General features: G+C 43.5%; 4 protein-coding genes across 4 annotated transcripts; 1 reads left to right on the top strand and 3 right to left on the bottom strand.

Annotated features, from left to right (window-relative positions):
• The first annotated feature begins 155 nt into the window (after positions 1-155).
• Positions 156-1,495, top strand: SARC_06172 (hypothetical protein). The gene has a single exon (XM_014299933.1). It carries the CDS (start codon positions 178-180, stop codon positions 943-945), a length of 768 nt encoding a protein of 255 aa, XP_014155408.1. The 5' UTR covers positions 156-177; the 3' UTR covers positions 946-1,495.
• A 1,778-nt stretch (positions 1,496-3,273) lies between these two features.
• SARC_06171 (hypothetical protein) lies at positions 3,274-4,149 on the bottom strand (the record flags this gene model as incomplete). Its single annotated transcript, XM_014299932.1, has 1 exon — positions 3,274-4,149. The coding sequence occupies one exon, from the start codon at positions 4,147-4,149 to the stop codon at positions 3,691-3,693; it is 459 nt and encodes a 152-aa protein (XP_014155407.1). The 3' UTR covers positions 3,274-3,690.
• Positions 4,150-4,985: 836 nt separating this feature from the next.
• On the bottom strand, positions 4,986-14,930 carry SARC_06170 (hypothetical protein; the record flags this gene model as incomplete). Its single annotated transcript, XM_014299931.1, has 11 exons — positions 14,776-14,930; positions 14,112-14,175; positions 12,261-13,216; positions 11,183-11,305; positions 10,779-10,876; positions 10,131-10,224; positions 8,711-8,869; positions 8,217-8,374; positions 6,844-6,975; positions 5,939-6,074; positions 4,986-5,012 (listed from the first exon to the last, which is right to left on the bottom strand). Exons 1-11 carry the CDS (start codon positions 14,824-14,826, stop codon positions 4,986-4,988), a joined length of 1,998 nt encoding a protein of 665 aa, XP_014155406.1. The 5' UTR covers positions 14,827-14,930.
• A 3,971-nt stretch (positions 14,931-18,901) lies between these two features.
• SARC_06169 (hypothetical protein) lies at positions 18,902-22,600 on the bottom strand (the record flags this gene model as incomplete). The annotated part of the gene is made up of 3 exons (XM_014299930.1): positions 18,902-20,308; positions 20,778-20,842; positions 21,463-22,600. 3 exons carry the CDS (start codon positions 22,598-22,600, stop codon positions 18,902-18,904), a joined length of 2,610 nt encoding a protein of 869 aa, XP_014155405.1.
• Positions 22,601-22,897: the final 297 nt, after the last annotated feature.

The raw sequence follows: 22,897 nt of genomic DNA, 5'->3' as shown, positions 1-22,897 counted from the left end.
CAAACAGATTTGCGAGATTTGAGATTTCGGACTTGACACTGTCGAGTGTCGACAGTCGGGCAGTCGTGACTCGTGTCTTGTGGGATGTCGACACCTCGAATGAGTAAGAGACAAAAATACGTTCACCTAGACAAGAAGATATATTATGGAGGTGACCAAATCTCGGGGTTTATCGATATGGTGGCCGCTGGAGCGACCAGTATAAATATTTTGAATGTGGCAATTGTCTGTCGTCTTCGTTGGAAAAGTGCCACTGGACAGTCTTCTGGTCACACTTTATATAGCGCTTCAAAGATAATAGGGCGCGACTACCTTGTCGATGAGGGTCTAACACAATTCCCGTTCACCTTTGGGTTACCAGATGACCTTGTAGTGACACACGATCATGCGTTCTGCTCGGTGAAGTGGGATGCACGCCTTGTGGAGTCTGATTGGAAGCCAGTAGCCTTTTGTCGGTTCACCATGTCGGCTTTGTACTATACCCAAATGAATATGGGCCCAAAGGTCCGGCGTGAGATATTTGATGGAAGTAAATCCCCCGCCCTGCTTGCCGAGGTAAGCCTTTCACGCGATGTATATCAGGAAGGGGAGCCGATTGACATTCGACTGGCCATGCACAAGAACGGCGCGGCCGTTAGAAGCGTCACAGCACACATTACTCAACATGTGGTATTCGAAGACGGAACCAAAAATAGTCGCAATCAAATATCACAAACCATGTTGGATAACACAAAGCTAAAACATTTGTCGAAGAAAAACCGTTGGACAAAGATCGACGCGAAGCTAGGGTCCACATGCGTTCGCACGTTTAGTTGTATCCCTCGTGTACCGGAAATACGTGATGATAGCACTGCGGTGCAATTGTTGCGAGACAGTAATGGACAACAAACTGTACTTACCCCGAGCGATGTAATGTACAGACACTATGAAATCGGTTGCAGTTAGCTATATTGTAGACGTTACGATTCATACCCGAGGATGCAAGGATCTGACCTTTTCATTGCCATTTGCTTTGCAAGGCAAACCACCAAAACATTACGATGATATGAACAGCTTTTGCCCAGTTAAAAACTGTTTCACTTTCCCGAGATCAATAGAGCAGCCGTCTGATTATACTGATTATAGATGCGCCTCGGTAAAATCGTACACGAGTCTCCGGCCTTCGACCGAATCCGTAGACTCGGTGTTTTTCAAATCCAATTTGCGCACTGCCGCTAATTTGAAAAAATTCAACTGTGACACTTTCAATCTGTGACTGAGGACTTCCATGGTGACGGGCAATTTGGTGATAGATCCAGTTCATTGGCAGAAGTTGGGTTAAAGAAAAGGCTGCGAAGTTTGTCTACGTCGAATGCTACATCAAATCTCTCGAAGAGGAGACTATCTTTATCCCACTTAGCAGCAATTGGGAACCCCATTTCTTGTAATTTCGTTTAGTATGCAATCGTTATGGGATATTTGTGTAGATTCATGGAAAATAAACCGTAAAAGTAGAGCTATTAATTTTGTAGCTTTTGATATTAGTCGGTATTCATCTCCTACTAGTTTTCAATTGAAAAGGTCATGGCATTGATTTAATTCATCTTGAAATATTTGCTCTCAAACTTATCTCTCATCATGCATACATTCGCTGTCCCTCTGTATCTTTGTTTGTACCAACACAATTAATCCTTTCATCATCGCATAGACGTACCAAGAATACAGAAGCAGACCACAACACATACTCTTCAAAATATAGTACTATCCGATTATTTTAAAAGACCCAAATCGGGTATTTAAGTACATAGCTAGGAATGTTAGAGGTGTGATATTGTTCATTCCATTTTGTAGAATTCGCAAAAATTTGTAAACGCGCATCTTGTAAACAAGCAAATATACACACTTGATATATCCTCTGCGTGTGATCAGTACGGAATTACTGTTCTTGTTCGCCTGGATTCGTCGACTACGAGTCCGTTGCGCGAACACGTGTAAGCATATTCAATGATATACATTCATATGTGTACACACCCACTTTGTCTGAGATACATTCATATGTGCACACACCCACTTTGGATCTTATACATTCATATGTGTACACACCCACTTTATATGATATACATTCATATATGCACACACCCACTTTGTCTGAGATACATTCATATGTGTACACACCCACTTTGTCTGAGATACATTCATATGTGTACAGACTCACTTTGTATGATATACATTCATATGTGCACACACCCGCTTTGTATGATATACTTTCATATATGCACACACCCACTTTGTCTGAGATACATTAATATATGTACACACCCACTTTGTCTGAGATACATTCATATGTGCACACACTCACTTTGTATGATATACATTCTAATGTGCACACACCCACTTTGTATGATATACATTCATATGTACACACACTCACTTTGGATTATATACATACATATGTGTACATACCCACTTTGTATGATATACATTCATATATGCACACACCCACTTTGTCTCAGATACATTCATATATGTACACACCCCCTTTGTCTGAGATACTTGTGAAAATAAAGTTACAGTACGAAGTGCACTGATACAAAACTGTCGCAGATGTATAGGTTTAAAAATTCATCACAACTCAATTGAACCCACTCGGGATAGTATTTAACACGAGGTCACTATATTTGTATCTACAGGATGCACCACATAATAGTATGTTTGGTGTGTGTGCCACATCTCCAATTTGAACATGCTTGCCATTTGCCAGAAAAATAAATATACGAATCCAGATGCGGAGAGGATGCTCATCTATGAACAGCTGTTGGACTACTGTTGGACTACTGGATGGGGCGTAATTTCGGACAAACAACCTCACTCACAACACAGAAACACACCGAACGAACTCACAACACAGAAACACACCGAACGAACTCACAACACAGAAACACACGAAACTAACTCACAACACACAACACACAAACACACCGAACGAGCTCACAGCACACAAACACACCGAACGAACGCACGACACACAAACACACCGAACAAACTCGCAACACAGAAACACACCGAACGAACTCACAACACAGAAACACACCGAACGAACGCACAACACACAAACACACCGAACGAACTCACAACACACAAACACACCGAACGAACCCATAACACAGAAACACACCGAACGAACGGGCGTAGAGGAGGGCAACGCGCACACACGCACAATCGAATTGCGTGTCACAGCTGATCCGCTGAGATGAATATTTCGATGATCAATCCAGCAATATAAAAAACTGAAGTCTACGTAGAGCTTGGGTTTATTAAAACTGGTCTTCTACACCTTTGGACACACTAACGCTGGCGACGGCGTGTAGTGCAGCGCTTAGACCCCTACAGGTATCACGCAAGCGTCTGTATCGCCTATAGCTTGACGGGCAAGTTAATCTTTCCATACTTCATCCTAAAGAAGTAGAGGCTTGTCCCGTACTACATGGGCTCTAACTACCAACGGTCTAACGCTCGGTGTGTAGTGAATAGTCCTGTGATACCACCAACAGGTCACAGATGCTGCACGTCCCCTGCGTACCCATGCAGACACTTATTTTGCCACAGAGGAGGGAATAGCGCTGTACGCGACCCAATCAGTGCCGTTGGCTTGTAGGTAAATGTCTGAAGCCGAGCCACGCCGGTCAAGTACAGCTGGATGTGATAGTACAGTCATCGCACGCATGACAAAGGGGCTGAGACAGTGACACAGTACACACCATCACTGCGGAGGGCTGGAAAGGTGTCAAAAGCAGCCCTGACACTGACACTGACATTGAAACTGACACTGACACTGACACAGACATGCAGCAGCGTATCAAACTCCCCACGCAGCTCACATATGGAACATGGTGTCACACCATGCGGCGAAGGCTGCATAGGCAAACCCCAGGCACGTGTTAACATGTCAACGTGCACATCAGAAGCCCAGAACCCCCAGGCACGCCTTAGGCGAACGTAATTGCAATGGCGTGCGTGTGCATACACCCACAGATCTCTGGGGAATTGAACTGGCACGTTATTCCTTCCATAATCCACAGCCGTATACAAATGCTGTGCAGAGCATCTCAACAGTTCCGTCCTGCACACATTGCGTGTGTCGACGGCCGGTTGCTTGGCAACAGCTGTCATGAACAGAGTACTAAGACTCTAAAAACCTTAAACCCAGTCGGTTGCTTGGCAACACCTGTCATGAACAGAGTACTAAAACCCTAACAACCTTAAACCCGGTCAGTTGCTTGGCAACAGCTGTCAACTAAAACCTAAAAACCTTAAACACTTTCGGTTGCTTGGCAACAGCTGTCATGAACAGAGTACTAAAACCCTACACGCACCATGCGCCCGTGCTCGGCTGACATTTGCGGCCTGTTCATTGAGTTGGGCACGCCGGGTACTGCACTCTCCTGATGGTTAAACCGTACCCGCGTCGTACTATCACAGCACACACACCAGTTTAGCTGTCGACATCAGGCCAGCCCACGGGTCGCTCAACACCGTCCTTTTGGGTCACATCCGGACCCAAACTGTCCAGCCAGGTCATATGTGCACCCAATTGCCGGTCCTAACATGCGTGTACCAACGCATGCGATTGTCCCGTGGCGTGTCCATATTGAACTGAACACTCTCTGCCAGCACTGTGGTACCAATCGAAGCTCACCCGGAAATAAAGCCCTGACCTAGAAGACCCCAGTCCGAATTTCTGGGTGACAGGTGCATGCCCTACGGGGTTTGGTGGTGTGCTTGAAAGCACTCACTGCACAGAGATTGGGCTCTGTCGTGAGGGTTATGTGAGTGTGTGTATGGATGTGAATGACTTTTGTACCAGGCCACACCATACCTACTACGTACCCTGCTGGCGAGTACATTGGTCGCCATGGCAACGCTCTCGATTGATGAGAGCTCAGTCGATGGGCCTAACGTCGTGGGCACGGAATCGGTGACTGGAGGTGGCAATGCGAAGAAGTGCATCACCTGTCCTGAGTGTCTGGCACACACTACGATCGGGGTGTTATGTTAAGTTTGAAAACGTTAACAGGCAAAGAATCAACAAACACCGGAAGGAGGTCAAGACTACACCGGCGACCCGTCGTTCCGTACTAAACGGTAACGGAAACGAAATCGAGTGCCAAGAAAACGGTCTGCTCAGACATTATGTAAACTATTGGAGAGTGCAAGTCAGCATCTCCATCAGTGTCATAATAAGATAGGGGAAGTACAAGCAAGAGATTGCATCTAGGATAATTTTATACATACATAGATATTCGCAGACACACACATACATATATATATATATATATACATATATACATATATATATATATATATATACATACATACATACATACATACATACATACATACGTACATACATACACACACACACATATATATATATATATATATATCTATATCGATAGAAATTATCTGATGACTATATTCAATAGTGCCCATTTGATGGTTATATTGATCCATGCCTACCATGCCTGGAAGGACAATAGCCAAACTCAAAAAGTACCACCAGGTTTCATACATCACATGCACATCCAGGCTCATATACACACAGAAACTGAAGTTCACTCGTGCCCAACCGAGAGAAGTCTTTATAACAATGTGTGCATTGTAACATATGTTGTCGCTGAAGTGACTGTAGGTCTATAGGGGGTGCGAGTGGATCCAGGTTGTTTAACCGCTCGTCCTCACTCACGTGGTTGCTATGGCAACAGCCCATTCGATACAAATATTGTGGTGTAGACATGAGATCATCAAGATACAATCTAAGTACGAAGACCAAAACCCTAAACCTTAAAATCATAACAGACCAAACCGCTCAAGGTATATACGTTCACACAGTACACCGCATGACCCATACGCATACAAGGTCAGCCAAGTGCGACTCAGTTTTATTCCGAACTTTGCCCACCTTGCAGATCCAGGTCAGGCACCACTTGAGATTGGTGAGCGTAAACTTGCACGCCTTGGTCCATTTTTCATCCGTGTTGGGCAGCCCTCGTTTGATGGACGCGCCGCCGATTTTGTCCTTCTGACTGGGCGTTTGCCTGTGAGCAAATGAGGTGCAGATAACGTTAGACACACACTGTGAGCAGATGAGGTGCAGATGAATTCAAAACACACACATAGACGATCGACCAACAGTGACCATTGCCAGTGACATAGTGTGCACCCATGGATAGATAGGGCCCGAAGGAGTGTGCATGCCTGAGTGGTGAGTTAATATATAATACAACACATAGAGCTTCACGGCACATCAGTCTGTATGTTATAATGACATGACAGCAGACGATTGGTATGTCCTCACGTTAAGCAAAGGTAAGGTCGAGTGTGTCTGTCCTATAGTCATTGGGTGTGTAGTTTGAATGAGACAACTAAGGGCAGTATAGATATGTAGCATGAATGAACAAACTATAGGAACTATAAGGATGTGGTGTAGCATTGACACTGTCCCTTCTGCAATAATACACACACACATATGTATCTTGCATGTAAACAAACACGTATATATGTATCTTAGTCGTAAACACACACACATATTTATCTTACTCGTAAACACACACACATATTTATCTTACTCGTAAACACACACATATCTATCTTACTCGTAAACACACACACATTTCTAACTTACTCGTAAACACACATATCTATTCGTATCTTACTCGTAAACACACACATATATATCTATCTTACTCGTAAACACACACACATATCAATCTTACTCGTAAACACACACGTATATATGATCTTACTCGTAAACACACACATATATATGATCTTACTCGTAAACACACACACATATCGATCACTTACTCGTAAGGCAGCTTGAAGCGCTGATCCATGACCTCGATACGTTTGCTCAGGTCGTGTAAACAGTTGAGATATGCCACCATAGCCTGATCGTACGACGCGGTCTTAAAGACCTGCAGGCCAGACGACAACCACCTGCAATACACACACACGTACACACACATACACATAAAAAGTAACACACACACACACACACACACACGAATGTACACACACACGTACACACACATATGCACATACATACACGCACACACAAATGTACAAACACACAGGTGCACACACATACACGCACACACACAAATGTACAAACACACACGTACACACATAAAAGTACACACACACGTACACACACACACACACATACATACATAAAATTACACACACAAAAGTACACATACACACACTTAGACACAGGGATGCAGGTGTATCATATGCCACAGACAGGTGCAGGAAGGGCGCAGAAGAGTGTGATGTTAGTGCGGCAGTGGAGGCTGGCGATGGGGAGAGATCATCGCAATAGTGAGGTAAACACCACATCCCAAGCTAGCATAATTAGGAACGGGGTTGTAAAACTTAATAAGGAAAGTGATTATGACATAATTGGGATTGTAATTATTTAATATGGTTGGGATTGTCAATATATACTATAATTTTAGATGTTTAAGACTGTAGCGGTTTACGGTTTTAGAGTTTTAAAAATTTAGAGGTTTAGGGTTTTGAGTGTTTTAAGATTTTAGAGGTTTAGGGTTTTGAGTGTTTTAAGATTTAGGGTTTAGGGTTCAGTAAACCCTACAACGCACCCACGCCAGACAACGCGTGCGACACATCCTAAGTCAACGTCACACCGCACAGTGGGGCTGTGGCCCTACTGAGCAGTTTACGAATAAACAAATACAGCTAGACACAGAAGATAAATGCGACCCCATAAAGTGGCGGATAATCCCCACACCCATGCCTTGTGCAACAGGTACTGTCACAGAGACACCCATGTCATGTGCAACAGGTGGCATGTAAACATGTACAGATACATTGTCATGAATCCCGCGTGTACAGCTCTCCTACGTTTACTGGTTTATCAACGCTGACGGACAACGGACGTTCAAACGATTTGTCAGGCACACACACCGTGAGAACGAGCAGCGGACGTATCCCAAATAGGCACAAATGCACAGACCCGGTTGATCCAAATCCTGAAATTAAACATAAATGGCACAGGCCCGATTCCTGATTTGGAGAATGCTACACACTTACAGGCACCTCTAACATTCTCGAAACACAGTGAGACTGAAATGTACCGAACTACGTTCGAATTTAAGCCCATGCGAACACCACATATAGTTATGCGAATACCACCTACACATGCGGATGATACATACAGATCCAAATGCTGTCCGTTGTCGAGTCGTTCCAGTCTAGAGCGTGATCCCTGGGGGTGCAGTCTGAAGAGGGAGAACGTCAGCCCTATATGGCTTGCAAGGGTATCCAGCAACAACACCGCCTGGCCCCATGCGGCGTTGATTTCCTCCCATGGCACCTGGTAATGGACAATTAAAGGGGAGAGTGAGGGGGGTGGGGGGCTGTAAATACAAGCCACTTGATGTGTGGAGAATGATATGCCGGCTGCAACAGTCAGTAAACATAAACTAGGTTTATTTGGATGCTACACAGAATCCATACACACGAGAGCAGCAAGTGACAAATAGTTGAACACGTGGAGAAACAATTAATATAGGATACGATGGGAGGAGATATATATATATATATATATATATATATATATACATATATATATATTAGTAGCAGCCATACACATACACATACATAGTAGACAGTCACCCACTCACTGGCCCATGCCACTACTACCACTCACCTGCACATGGGCAGATCTTCCCAGTCGCAGCTCATTGATCGTCCCGAACCCGCGCACGTCTGCCCATATATGGAAAGCGTCGTTGTAGATATTCGTCCGCTTCAACCGCTCGAGTGTGTGTAGTACGTGCTGGTGATTCGTGTGTACTTGTGCACTGGTCTGTGGATGGATTAGTAGGTAGAAATGAGTATGCAGTTGAACATACGTACGCATGTATGTCTGTGATGTGTGATATCTGGGTGTAAACATACTACATATTTATGGTCAGTATGCATGCGAACTTACTTGCACAAATGTTTATGACGAATATGTAGCAGGGCCTAATTATACAGCATACGCGCACATAGTAACACTCGTACGTACACATACACACACATACAAACACTCGTACTTACACATACACACACATACAAACAATTGTACCTTCACATACAAACACTCGTACGTACACATAGACATACACATACAAACACCCGCACCTACACATACACACATACATACAAACAATCGTACCTGCACATACACACACACATACAAACACTCGTACCTCCACATACACACACATAAAAACACTCGTAACTAAACATATACATACATACAAACACTTGTACCTATACATACACATACAAACACTCGTACCTACGCATACACACAAATATACAAACACTTGCACCTACACATACACACCATACAAACATTTGTGGCTATACATATACATACACATACAAACACTCGTACCTACACATACACACACACATACAAACACTTGTAGCTACACATAGACATAGACATACCAACACTCGTACCTATACATAGACATAGACATACAAACACTCGTACCTACGTATACACATACATACAAACACTTGTACCTACACATAGACATAAACATACAAACACTCGTACCTATACATACACATACACATACAAACACTCGTACCTACGCATATACACACATAAATAAACACTCGCACCTACACATACACACACATACAAACACTTGTACCTATACATAGACATAGACATACAAACACTCGTATCTACGCATACACACATATAAACAAACACTCGTACCTACACATACACACACACATGTAAACACTCGTATCTACAATTACACACATACATACAAACACTTGTACTTAGACTTTCACACACACTTTCAAACATTCGTACCTACACATACACACATAAACCGTAGTACCTACACATACAAGTACAAACACTCGTACCTACACATATACATCATTATACAAACACCTTAAACATACACACACACATAAAATATTTGTAGCTACACATACACACACATACAAATTTTTATATCTACATTTACACACACCTTTATACACTTGTATTTGTAAATACACACACACATACACTCGTACCCACACTTACACACATATATATACACTCGTACCTGCACGAAATCAGTAACTTGGCGTTGCACCTCATTGACTTCTTTCCAGAACATTTCTTCGTCTGTTTTCAATTCGTCACGCTCTGCTGACAGCCTACGACATTTCAGTACACCCAGACAGTAAGTGAGACAGGCACTAACGTCTATAACAGGCACAAACGTCTATTCTGCCCACCTAATACAATACAGTACAGTGCACGGAGACAGTAGCTGACACATCACAACGTCTATTCGTTTTTAGAAAGTGTATCCAGCCCGGGTGGAACCATTAGAACCCTGTCGGTTTAATGGGTATACGGGGACTTCTGTCTGTGAGTGAGCGATGCTACTACGGCATCCCATACTACCCAAGTCAAGCAATTCTGAAGTTATGTACTATCATAGATCGTAGTACTAGGTAGCTGATCTATTCCAGTATAATGTATATATATATATATATATATATATCCCTCTCATGCGACGAACGCGGCAAAAAGTACAGCACAGCTTAGTACTCACATAAAACGAAAACCTACCAACCACACTACGTTTAAACAAGTACATGAAAGGACGAATAGATCCTCCCACACCTCTGCAGAGGAATGGGTCCACATGTGCCTGAGTGGGCTCATACACACACAACAAACCAAGTACACACACACAACAGACCTTATCACATCGGCTCTGGTTTCGGCTCGTTCGTTCTCAATAACTTCTAACTGCGCAATGAGCTCTGCTTCTTCTGCCGCGTAAATAGCCAGTTGTTCCTAATTGACAGAGCATAATTACGTATTTACATACTCACCCATTTGCATATTTGCATACTCACCTACTTATGGATTTACATACTCAGCTGTGTACGATGACAATCCACGTATTAACGCATCGAGCTCTATTTACGCGCACCTTCAGACAACCAATACACCGAACGCAACACTCCTCTCGAGTAATACACACATCACCCCTATGAAACAAGCACACACACACACACACACACACATCAACCCATATTAGCATGCAACCCCACCTGTGCTTATAAACGTTAACGCGTATGCCTGCTAGTCAAGACACACCTTGTCGTGCTGGGCCTGTTGGATGATCTCTTGCTCATCTGAGTAGTGCGAGTCTACAAAATCTGTGTACATCTTCTCCTCCGCCTTCGCTTCGTCGAGTTGGTCTTCCAGCACTCGTACCAGCTGCAGAGCAGAGGAGAAGTGATACAAGTCAGCATACTGAGGGTACGTGTGTACAAATAACGTTTTGTGTATGTGAGTACAAATAACGTTTTGTTACAACCTACAGATCACAGTCGAAACAAAAAAAGTCAGTGGATTGTGATATGCGTGTACAAATAACGTTTTCCTATAAGCTACACATCAGAGGAGAAATAGAACGAGTCAGCATAATGTTGACATGATATAGCCGGCCAGCATGACGTTGATATTGATATGCACAAAAAATGGTTTTCATGTACCAACACAGAATCTGTGACAACTTCCTTGACATTGTAACCTCTTGCGTGGAGAGAGTGAAAGTGAGAATGAAAGCCCAGCCATTGACCAAAGTGAAGGTACACACAGTATATGTATATATATAAACCAACAAATATCTGTAGTTTACACCGCGCTATGCCTATCTTCATAAATATATGTATATATATAGACCAACAAACACGTGTAGTTTACACGACGTTATGCCTATCTTCATATGTAGTCCTTCTTGGTTACGGATTGTTGGAGAACGGATTGCAAGACGTTAACTTTCTGAATAGCAGTGCAACGTGTGTGTCCACAAAGTAACTGGTAACGCTAGCAGTGGTGCAGGCCACGAACAACGCTCAAGCCCAGCAGAAGTCAAGCCACCAGTCCATCGCACAAACAACGGGGCATGCACACGAAAGTCATTCCTCAGAGAAAGAAGACCTTGTACTGGGCTAGCCAACGGTGACACCATCCTTTCCCACACAGGCACCATAGGGTATATACATGAGCACACAATCACACGCCACGCACAATCAAAGACACTATTCACTCACTCGCTCACTGACTCACTCACTGACTCACCCACTCACCCACCCACCCACTCGCTAACTCCCCCACCCACCCACTCACCCACCCACTCACTCGCTCACTCCCCCACCCACCCACTCACCTGATCCGCACACTCTGCGCACATGGGATGGTCGATATTCGACTCGCCCGACGCATAGTCAAACAGATCACTCAGCACCATCACATCCAGACGCTCTCGCACGTCGTACCCCCTCGCCCCTACACGCTCCCCAACTCTGTCTCCATCCCCGCTAGCGCCATACACCCCCAGCCCTTTCTCTATGCCAGACACGTTCCCTCGCACATGCTCACCCCCCGCCGGCCGCATGTGCGTGTATGTGTTGGGGGTTGGTCGGCTGTTGGTCTGTGTCCCTGGGTCGCCGTCTGCGCTGCCCCATGTCTTCCTGTGTACTGCTGTGGCTATGGTGGTGTTGGCGTCTGTCTGGCTCTGTCGCGGGTGTTGCCCGGGTGTGCCTTCGTCGCTGAGGTCTGTATGCTCATGCTCTGGTAGTACTACGTACGAGTACTGTGCACTGGCATTCGCACTCACATCAGCCGAACCACCCGCCCTTGCCCTCATCGCCGGCGATAGGGCACACACCCCGTCCCGCAATGGTGCGCCGTGATCCCGCTTTGCGTCCGGCGAGCGCGGCGGCGACCGCACCACGACACGAATGGGTTCCGAACTTCGGTCATCTGCGTTGACATGCACCGTGGCATTGGCATTCAATTGCACCTTTGCCCTGGGCGGGTCACTTGCACCTGTCGGCCCGATTTTTGGGGCTCCGGTCCCACCTGAGACAGTCGGTCCTTGGGTGTTGGGTTTGCTATCGCTGTCTGCATCCCCACGCGCGGCTACAGGCGCAGGTGCGTGTATGTGTGCACTTGTACCTACACTGGCCTTATCAGTGGTGTGTGGACTGTGGGTAGACTCACTGTGGGCCGTGGGTGTGCGTGTGCGTGAGTGTATGGGTGATAGGGCGGGTGACTCGTGAGGTGTGCGGGTGGGAGTGATCTCTCCGTCATCGCTGTAGCTGTCGTCGTCACTGGACGATGCTGTGCGGGAATGATCGTTAACAGAAGGGATCGACGGAGATGTATATGAGTGTATGTGAGAGTGAGTGTGTTTATAATAGATGTAAGTGTCTGTGAGAGTGAGAGCATTTGTAATATAAACAGGTATATATGAAAGTGTGTGTGTTCAAATATACATAAGTGTCCGTAAGAGTGGGTGTGTTTATAATATATGTACGTATATATGAGAGTGAGTGCGATTGTAATATAAATAAGTATACATGAAAGTGAGTGTGTTCAAAATATACATAAGTGTATGTGGGAGTGAGCGAGTGAATATGTTTGTAATATAAAAAAGTATGATATGGAAGTGAGTGTGTTTATAATATAAATATGCGAATATGCGACTGAGTGTATTTACAATATAAACAAGCATTTATAAGACTGAGTGCATACGTAACAGAATTGGTATATATGAGAGTGAGTGTGTACATATTGGGAATACATATAAAATAAAAGAGAGTGAGTGTGTTTAATATATATAAGTATGTAGGAGAGTGAGTGTGCTTAATATATATACGTATATATGAGTGAGTGTTTTTATACTCATACTGGTAATGACCTGGACAGGGGTTTGATAGATAAAAAATGGATCAAAAGTGATGTTAAGCGAGGTAGGTAAACTAACACGATTACATTCTCAACGAGGGGCCTGGTTCACAAACCATGGTGTCGTTTATAGCTGGAGTTACTTGCTGTGGATTTGATTTTACACCCAACAACGACCCTGATTCTTAAACTGTGATGTCTGTGCATATACGGGTGGACAGATGGCAACGCTAGATAAACACGTCCATTCATTTCACAGTATTTCAGTAGCAACCCAAAAGATTCGAACTTATCATGAGCACAACCCATGTTACACACACGTTCTTACCCAAGTGACTCTGCTCGATCACATCAGGATGTATACTGGCAAAGGATTCGTCAAGATTGATAGGCTGTAGAAGGGGGTACCCATAGCAAATCAAACTAATTGTTAACACGAATGTATACGGAAGGTCCACGATTTGATTACAATTGCAATATATACATGTATGAATAATCATGTTCTTATGAACATACACAGACGCACACAAACGTATATATATATATATATATATATACATAAATATCTATCTATATATACATATATATATATACATTTATATATATATATATGTATTGATGTATGTGTGTATACTATATATATATATATATATATATATATATATTGGTGTGTATGTATATACATATATAGATTATATTTGTATAGTATACTTGTATAAACATATATATATATATATATATATGTGTGTGTGTGTGTGTCTGTCTGTGTCTGTTTACGTATTTGAATAACAACTGTGTTTTACGAGAATTGTGTTCTACGAGTTGATTTGTTGACGATTCCGTGATCATCTGCAACACATATGTGACCCGGAATACGTATATAACTACAAATTAAGCAATAGAATTAAGACAATATTTCCCTCTGTTCGAAATAACTTGTTATTTATTCACTAGGGTAGAAATCGTTTTTTGTGATGCCTGGTTTGACATACCCTAGAACAGTACTGGCAGGTGAAATCTGCTATCGGTACGTTGTCTGACATTGTGCGATAACTGTGGACGACCACCGAATGCTATGACATTGAACTTGCTACATATACAAGCTTAAACCTTCCTTATTGAGCCGGTTTTCTGGGTTCGAATTCGTATTTCGTCTGGTTTGGATTATCGCAGCCAACTATGTATTTATTTATGTAAATATTTTAGAACAATTATTGTTTGTACATATATTCGTAGCCTTCTTCTTGCTGTGATTAGTGTGAATATTAGGGTCAGTCCTGCCGCCGAAATTAGTTAAATTTCACAAAAAAATGAATTTCATTTCATTTTTGGAAATAAAATGAAATTTCATTAACTTCTTTTTTCAACTTGCGAAGTTGGAAGGAATTTGTATATTAGTGAAAAATGGAATGAAAAATGGAATATGAGTGAAATTGTGATTCTATTGGTTATCTTAAGAATTTTTGAGTTTTAGAATGTAGATTTTAAAAAAAGCCCAAAAACAACCGCCAAAAAAAATCATTCTTGCAAATTTTGATTTTTTGGAAAACATAACAAATGAAGGATAAGTATTGTAAATAATTTCGGTATGAAATTTTTTATTTTTTGAGAACAAAAATGTTTTTCATTTCATTACATTCTTGAAAATCAGCGGTGGGACTGGTCTCGCCGACACATGCCTAGAAGTGAAATTTGGGCTCTGAAATTTCATATTTCATATTTCATTTCATTTTCAAATTCAGGGGCAGGACCGACCAGTATTCAAGAAGCAATATGAATGTAAAAACACATAGCTATTCAATTCTATTTATTGTCTATTTTTTTGATGACGTATTATTGTCATTTTGATGACCCTCCCTGTCACAATTTGGAAATTTCCGACTTCGAGTTTTGGTTTTATCACCGAAAGCGTTGCTGTAGAGTTTAGATCAAATGGGTTTTTAGTCATAAAATTTAGGCATAAGGGTTTTTAGGTGTAAAATTTAAGCATAAGGGGTTTTAAGTAATAAAATTTAGGCATATTAAAGGGGCTTTTATTCAAGAAATTTAGGCATTTTAGTTTTTTAAGTCATAAAGTTTAGGCAGGGGAGTGATGCGACTCGTACTCCTTTTATTTATATTTTTGAAAACAAAAAGGAAATTTACGTTCGCATCCGATTTACGGATTCGGATTTATTTTTACGTAAGCTCACTTTTTTGGTATAAATACGTACAGGAACTTAGGAATTGTCTTCAACTTCACAAGTTTTACTTTTGGTTGGTACGTAAACGAATTTTATTCATTTAAAAAAACAATTTTCCTAAAAGTATTCTTGGTTAGGATATATAAAAAAAAGGCAGGTTTACCCCGCCAAAAAAATCTGAACATAAAATCCGAACCCGTTTTTAAAAAAAAGGCCTGGGGCTATAAATGTGCATTGCAAATCTTGTTACAAATATGTATTTTGTTTTTTTTTATATGAGCATGTTTAAAACAAAACAATAAAACAAAACGAAGCGACAAAGTGAAAATCAAACCCCGCCCTTCACACACACGCACACACAAGCAAGAAGGTCACACTCTCAGTCTCAGAGTCACAGTCCTTCAAAGTTGAAAGTTCACACTTCACAGTTAACACATCACAGTTCACATTCACAGTGATGACTTCACATTGAGTGATAGTGTCAGTGATCACAGTTCAGTGATCATCAATATATAAACAAATATATAAATAGAAGGATATGTTGTTTCAATTTAGAAGGCTATGACTATGTATGGAATAAACTTTATAAAATAATACAAGTGTTGATGAATAAAAATGTTTTAGCTGTTTTTTAATATTTTAAAAACATACAACAAATATGATATCACTTCATCACAGTCTACTGTCCAGGGACCAGTCCCCACTCCTCAGAGGACTCCAGGAGTCCAGCCTGTCCAGGTCCCAGGATTCCAAATCCAAGACGCCAGCGGCCAACTGCCAACACCACCAGACTCAGAGAGGGGCCCGAATGGGCACGGGGGCTGTTGGGTTGAGGGCAGCGACTCAGCGAGTCCACGACAGAAAATATTACTGTGCAGTAAATAATTGTTATTAGTTCAAAACAAAAAAAAGCTAATACCCCCTGAAAGCCTGGGACTAAAGTTTTAGATTTGCCATAGATTTGGGAAGTTGATTCACGCCAAGACCTCTCGACTCTCGAGCCTCGGGCACTTCGTACATTGGACGTTGAGTTATTTGTCACAATAATTAAAATTGTACGACAATGATATTGTACAAAGAATCATAGACTCATAGTGTCAATGAATGTCTCATACATACGTCATACTCATAGCGCATTCATATTTCATATGTACTATTTTACTTTATTTTTAGCGGGCTATAATTATTAAGAAAACTAATATAAAAAAACAGGATGTTGGTGTGACACACGTACTGTACATACGTATTTAAAAAATTCCTGATGCTGTCTGTATCAGTGTATCTGCAGAAATATTGTTTTTATTTTTTTTTAAATGCTTATTTTAAAACTTTTAAAAATATCTAGCCACGTGACGACGCAGTGGGCCCAGAGCCACAGACAGTCAGACAGTCAGACTCAGACACCCATTAAAAAACCTGTGCCTTACCCCAGCCCGCCCCCACTGCCCCAGTACACGATACTATTTTTATAAAAATACCCTCACGGCTCACGGCCCTCAGCCTCAGGCCCCCAGACTCAAAGGCCCAGACGTCAGAGGCTCCGGCGCTCACTGCTCAGCCCTGCTCGCGGCCTCGCGCGTGCGTAGAGATAAAGGAGATCAGGAGGTATGCGGTCATGCCAATATTATGTTGCTTGGATGTGGATGCTTTCCATATTAGCGCAGAAGTAATTTGACTTTCGGCTGCCTTACACTGTTACTGCTACTGTATCGTAATGCGTTCGTGTCAAACATTTCACTAAGGTGGCCGTTCAAGGATCTTTCAATAACTAATATAATCTTCACTTATTTCCCACCCAAATTTTGCAGTCTGGCGAGTGCGACAACCAACGATGTGGTATGGGTGTCTGTTGATTGATGTTTGAGTATCTGCGCGAAATATCGGGCGACTTCGACTTTTGTACTTCAGCGCCTATTATTTTTGCACGTGCAATGTCTTCGAAGATTTTGAGTTTATCGAATTTCACTTTTAATCACAAATGTCTATTATTTTGTTGTTTTTAAAAAACAAAAACAGAACCACGAACCAAGAAGTTCAAGATCCGTTTTCTTGCATTTTTAAATTGTAAGAATATATCGATTTGGAAGATGAACTCCCCCCGGACCAGAGTATCTGGTAAAGTGGAGATCCCCATGTGATAGATCGACAGTTCAAGAAAATTAGACAAACCTGTGAAACCCATCTGGCACACCAGACACAAGCTGCACCAGAACACAGTAAAACTTAAGCCTATATTAATGATAATCCCAATACAAAAAATCAGTTTTGTTGTAAATTTCAAATCAGTCAGGATGTCTCGTTTTTATAATAGCAATCTTCATTCATCGTGAACAAGGAATATCACATAGTGAAGGTGGCATATGTCTCCGCCCCAATACTCGGCCAAGTGAGGGAGAGCCAAAACTATTATTTCACCTCAATGCTAAAACCAGGTCGTCTCGAATACTCGCAAGGTATTGCCTAGCCCTCCAAAACTAGAATCAATGAACCTGAATTCGTGATTCTTAAAGCAGTACAGGAACAAAGTGCGGTAAACAGTCCAAAACTTGAAGTGTATGCAACCGAGTACATAATGGGTACAGCGTCGAAGGAGCTCACTGACCATTCACATGCACGTATACTATGGTAAGATGTTCTCAATAGCAGTCGACAAACAGTTCAAAGTTTTGTCACTCACGATCATCCATGCACTCATGCGGCCGAATATTCGACAAAGTTTGCCTCTTCGAGCTATTCAATCAAATTTTTATAAACTGCAACTGAGCACGACTGTAAAGCAATCCAGTGCCTGCCTACTATACCACCTTATATCGTTCACTATCCCATGTATTCCGTGGAACTTGATAAATGTAGCAACGTAACGTGATTTTCTTGCGGTCTCTGATAGTGAACTGTCCCACCTCGACTTTTACGATACTTTGTACTTTTCAGTCCGTCACTCAACCGCATCAACGGGTGTGACACGTTTAAACCTCAACAAAAGTGGAGCTTGATCCGCAGATTTCTTGCTGCCCTCTTGCAGGCCTGTTATTAAACTGCTTATACTGACACTTGGCGGCATATCGTCATCCTTATCTACTTCCTCCTTCGCTCTTGAGTGTACAGCACTATCGACTGCCTCAGCTGCATTTGATTGACTTTCATTCTCTTCGTCTTTGTTCCCTTTCCCCGTTGGCAAACATTTCCCAACAGCCACAGGCTTGCTCATACTACCATCTATCGAACGTGCTCTCCACACACAATTCGTTGGCAACGGTGATGGCGAAAGCGGTGGAGTAGACGAACGCAGTGCCAGAGGTTGCGCAACCGCCGCTTCTGGGGCCTTACTAGCAGATTGCGACACGGTCTGTTCCATATCCTCGATCTTTCTTGCGGTATTTGTTACTGACAAGGGCGGTACTGGTTCAAGCGAAATTGATGCATTGAGTGCGTGGCTGGGAGTCTGTGATCGGGTACGTGTGGACGCACGTGTACGTGGTGGGGGTGTCCGCTTGCGCCCTGACCGTGAGCGTGTGCGGTGTGGTATCTCATTTTCACCTTTCCCCACTGGTGGTACTGAGCTATTTTGTGTCCTCATTGAACCCCGTACCGTTGAAGGTCCTACATTCTTATCTTTGTCCGCTATAGATACTGCTTTTTGAGAATTCGTATCTAAAGCAGCTGTGTGCGGGCTAACGTTCACATCAGCAGAAGGAATCGCTTCCGCCGCTCCCTCCGACTGTGCGCTGGCAGCGCTGTGAAGTCGTGATGATGTGCGTCGCTTGGTTTGGGATAGATCTCGCTTCAACCGCTTGCTAGCCGATCCACCTGCGGTTAAAGTCCGGCCACGTGACTGATTTGACGCAACGCTGTTAGTCGAGTTAACACGTGTACGGGTTCTGCCCGGGTTAGCTTGTATGGGCGCTGCGAGAGCCATCCTGGTCCTTTTGTGTTTTAATTGGGCTTTCTGGGCCATCATCTCGGTCTGGAAAGACAGGCTACCCGAAACTGGCAGGGCAAATGCCTGACATCTCTTAGCTCGTTCGTGCGCGGTCTCGTGTCGGATCTCCTGCAGCCTATAGCATAGTTCCTTTGGCACACTCGCACCCCAGGCAACGTACGGCAGCTTCAAGGTCACCTCAATGGCCTTGAGATTCGTGTATGGGTCGGGGAAGAGACTGTACACGTCTGTGAGAATATTCTGTTCCGTGTTTCCTCTTGCCTGGTCCGCTTCCTTAACTCCCGCTTGAGTCGTTATTAGTTGCTGATCAAGTAGGAGGCGTTCATGGTCTGTGCGTTTGCGCCGCTTCTCGAGGGCTTCATATTTGCGGTGTCGTTTGTCGTAGGCGGCATCGCTCATGTCCTGCGCGCGTGTGTGTGTGTGTGGTATACACGTGTACGTGTGATTTCTAATGTCGGTTTAGACGGCTGTCAGTCAAGTACGCAGGAGAAAGTATTTTTCTGTGGGAACGCGAACTAGCGCCTAAACGAAACAACAACATATATGCGGACAATTCACGTCATTTCAGTGCCTATTCCCCTTCACTTTCGATGATACCAAACCGGTGGCAGTAACAATTCCTTATCTCAAAAAAATACACAGCACAGGAAAATTGACATATCTGGTACACCGGTATACATGACAATATTCTAAATTCCGTGCGCTAGTCATGCATCCACAGACAAGGTTATACACAGGGTTTTACACGGCAGTCATGAATCCATAGACAGGGTTTTACGCAGGGTCGTACACAGCAACACGTATACAATTTCGACATAAATACAAATTGTCAGTAGATCGATGGCTGGAAGTAAAGACAGTGTGTACACACCTCGATATGCCCGGGACGATCATCTATTGCGTTAGATTCAAAACCGACAACTCGCCAATTTGGTACTGTTTCAGCAGAGTCAGGGATAAAGCACGTTAAGACGGGTGTCTCAAAGATGAGGTCTCAACAAAAGTATGCATACAAGCGTACAGTACATGTATGCGCATCAATATCAAATACAACATCGAAAACAACAACATATATATATATATACGTACACACACACATATATATATATATATATATATATATATATATATGTGTGTGTGTGTGTGTGTGTATATATATATATACCGCAAAGGAAAAGTGACAGGGTTTCTAGTTAAAACACGGGCGCAGGTATTTCGAAGAAAACCAAGTGAATACAAGCAGTTATATGAAAGCACCTCGGCAGGAGTACACATCCGGGTATAATCTGTGCATATCCTTCTAGAGCACGTATCGATATTTGTGCTCACAATTGTCGGCAGTATCACTCGCAAACACCCACATTCAATCCCAACTTTAAGAGTCAAACAATACTCCATATTCATGCTAAGCCCGCCTAGCTTCTCAAAATTCTTCATGTAGTGTGTTCGGAAAGCTATGATAGGTCTGAAAGCAGCTTTGATAAAGAAATGGTGACTGATATTGTACGCAGCGACATCTCGACAAACGCGCTACACGTCAAATATCCTACGCTCACCTGGTATAGCCTCCTTTCGCGCGGCTTTCTCAGCCGCATCGACGGTTGGTACCATAGCAGGGTCCACAGGAACAATTGCCGATCTAAACAGAGGATTCCACTCAGAGTCCCACTTCTCAAACTCCTGTCTCTCTCGTTCCGGTCGCTCTCTTTCCCTCTCGTCATCGCTGTCACCAGGCCCATCGTCACTGTCAGGTTCGTCGTCACTGCCGGTGTCGCTTGCATTGCTGTCATCTACAGGTCCGTCTCTATCGTCCTCGTCTGTGTGTGTGTGCTGAGGCACTCCGCCCGAGGATATGGCTCCAGACCTCTCCACTCGAGTGCGTGTGCGCGTGCTTGTACGTGACTGCGTACTACGCGGAAGCGAGCGCTTTAGTCCCCTCCCTCTGGTCATTACAATCGTGGTACTGTCATGTTTCGCATTTTCCGTATCATCTACATTCGAACGATACAGGGCACCTCGTCCTCGTAACACCCGGCTCTCTGTACGGCTTTGCACAGGTGCGTTGCTAACCCCATCGATACCGACATCCATATCACCACTACCGTTTGGCATTTTTTGTGGGTAGCGTTTCCTTCTGCCCCCCCGAGCAGTTGCCACAGTAGGCGACTCGTTTTCCGCACTCGAGTGCACGCTCAGTGCTTGCCTGCGAATCTGCGCGCGTGAACGTGTTCGACTGCTACCATGTCTGCCACCACGTGCGCCGGTGAATGCATTCATCCGTCCACGTGGTGCCTTCATATGCCCACGTGTGTATTGGATAGGTGATAAAACCTCAATGTCATCATCACCTGTATCGTCTGTTGATACGACAGACGCCGTATCCTCATCCTCATCCTCCTCCTCTTCCTCAGAACTGGCGCCGTTGTCGTTGTAGTTGCGTTCTTTGGCGTGAAAGCGGCGCTCTAAACGTGCGATCTTCTTATCCTTCGCTTCGATGTCATCTTTCAGATTTTTGATAAGCCCCTGCGCGTCTCTCAGCTGGTGCATAATATTTGAATACGATTCGTTTGTCAGCCTTAGCCGCTTGTTCTCGTTCCTCAAACCCTCCATACTCGGTGATAAAGGCTTCATGGGCTCTTCCGGTATCACCTCCGCGTCAACATCGATGATGGTCTGTTTGTTCTTGGGGTCCATCTTGACAGATATACTTGGGTGATAACTATTCCACGATTATCATGCGACTCCCTGTTGCTTACGTTGTAGCTGTGTTTATTTATGTTTGGGCCGTATCGTTGGCTTCGAGTGCACCGTAGGGACTGTCCAAAATACAACGGTAGAGCAAATTGCTTTACTGTATGTGACGTTTCGAATAATTGCCAATATCCGGCGTCACGCTTCCCGACTTATACTCGAGATAGGAACAACTAGGCTCAGCTAGTGAGCCACATCTGTGTCTGTGTACAGTAATGCGGCGGCGCTATTTCAACGTAC

This window comes from Sphaeroforma arctica (assembly GCF_001186125.1).
Source record: "Sphaeroforma arctica JP610 unplaced genomic scaffold supercont1.430, whole genome shotgun sequence".
Taxonomy (NCBI): domain Eukaryota; class Ichthyosporea; order Ichthyophonida; genus Sphaeroforma; species Sphaeroforma arctica.
This window is presented reverse-complemented; position numbering and strand designations above follow the sequence as displayed.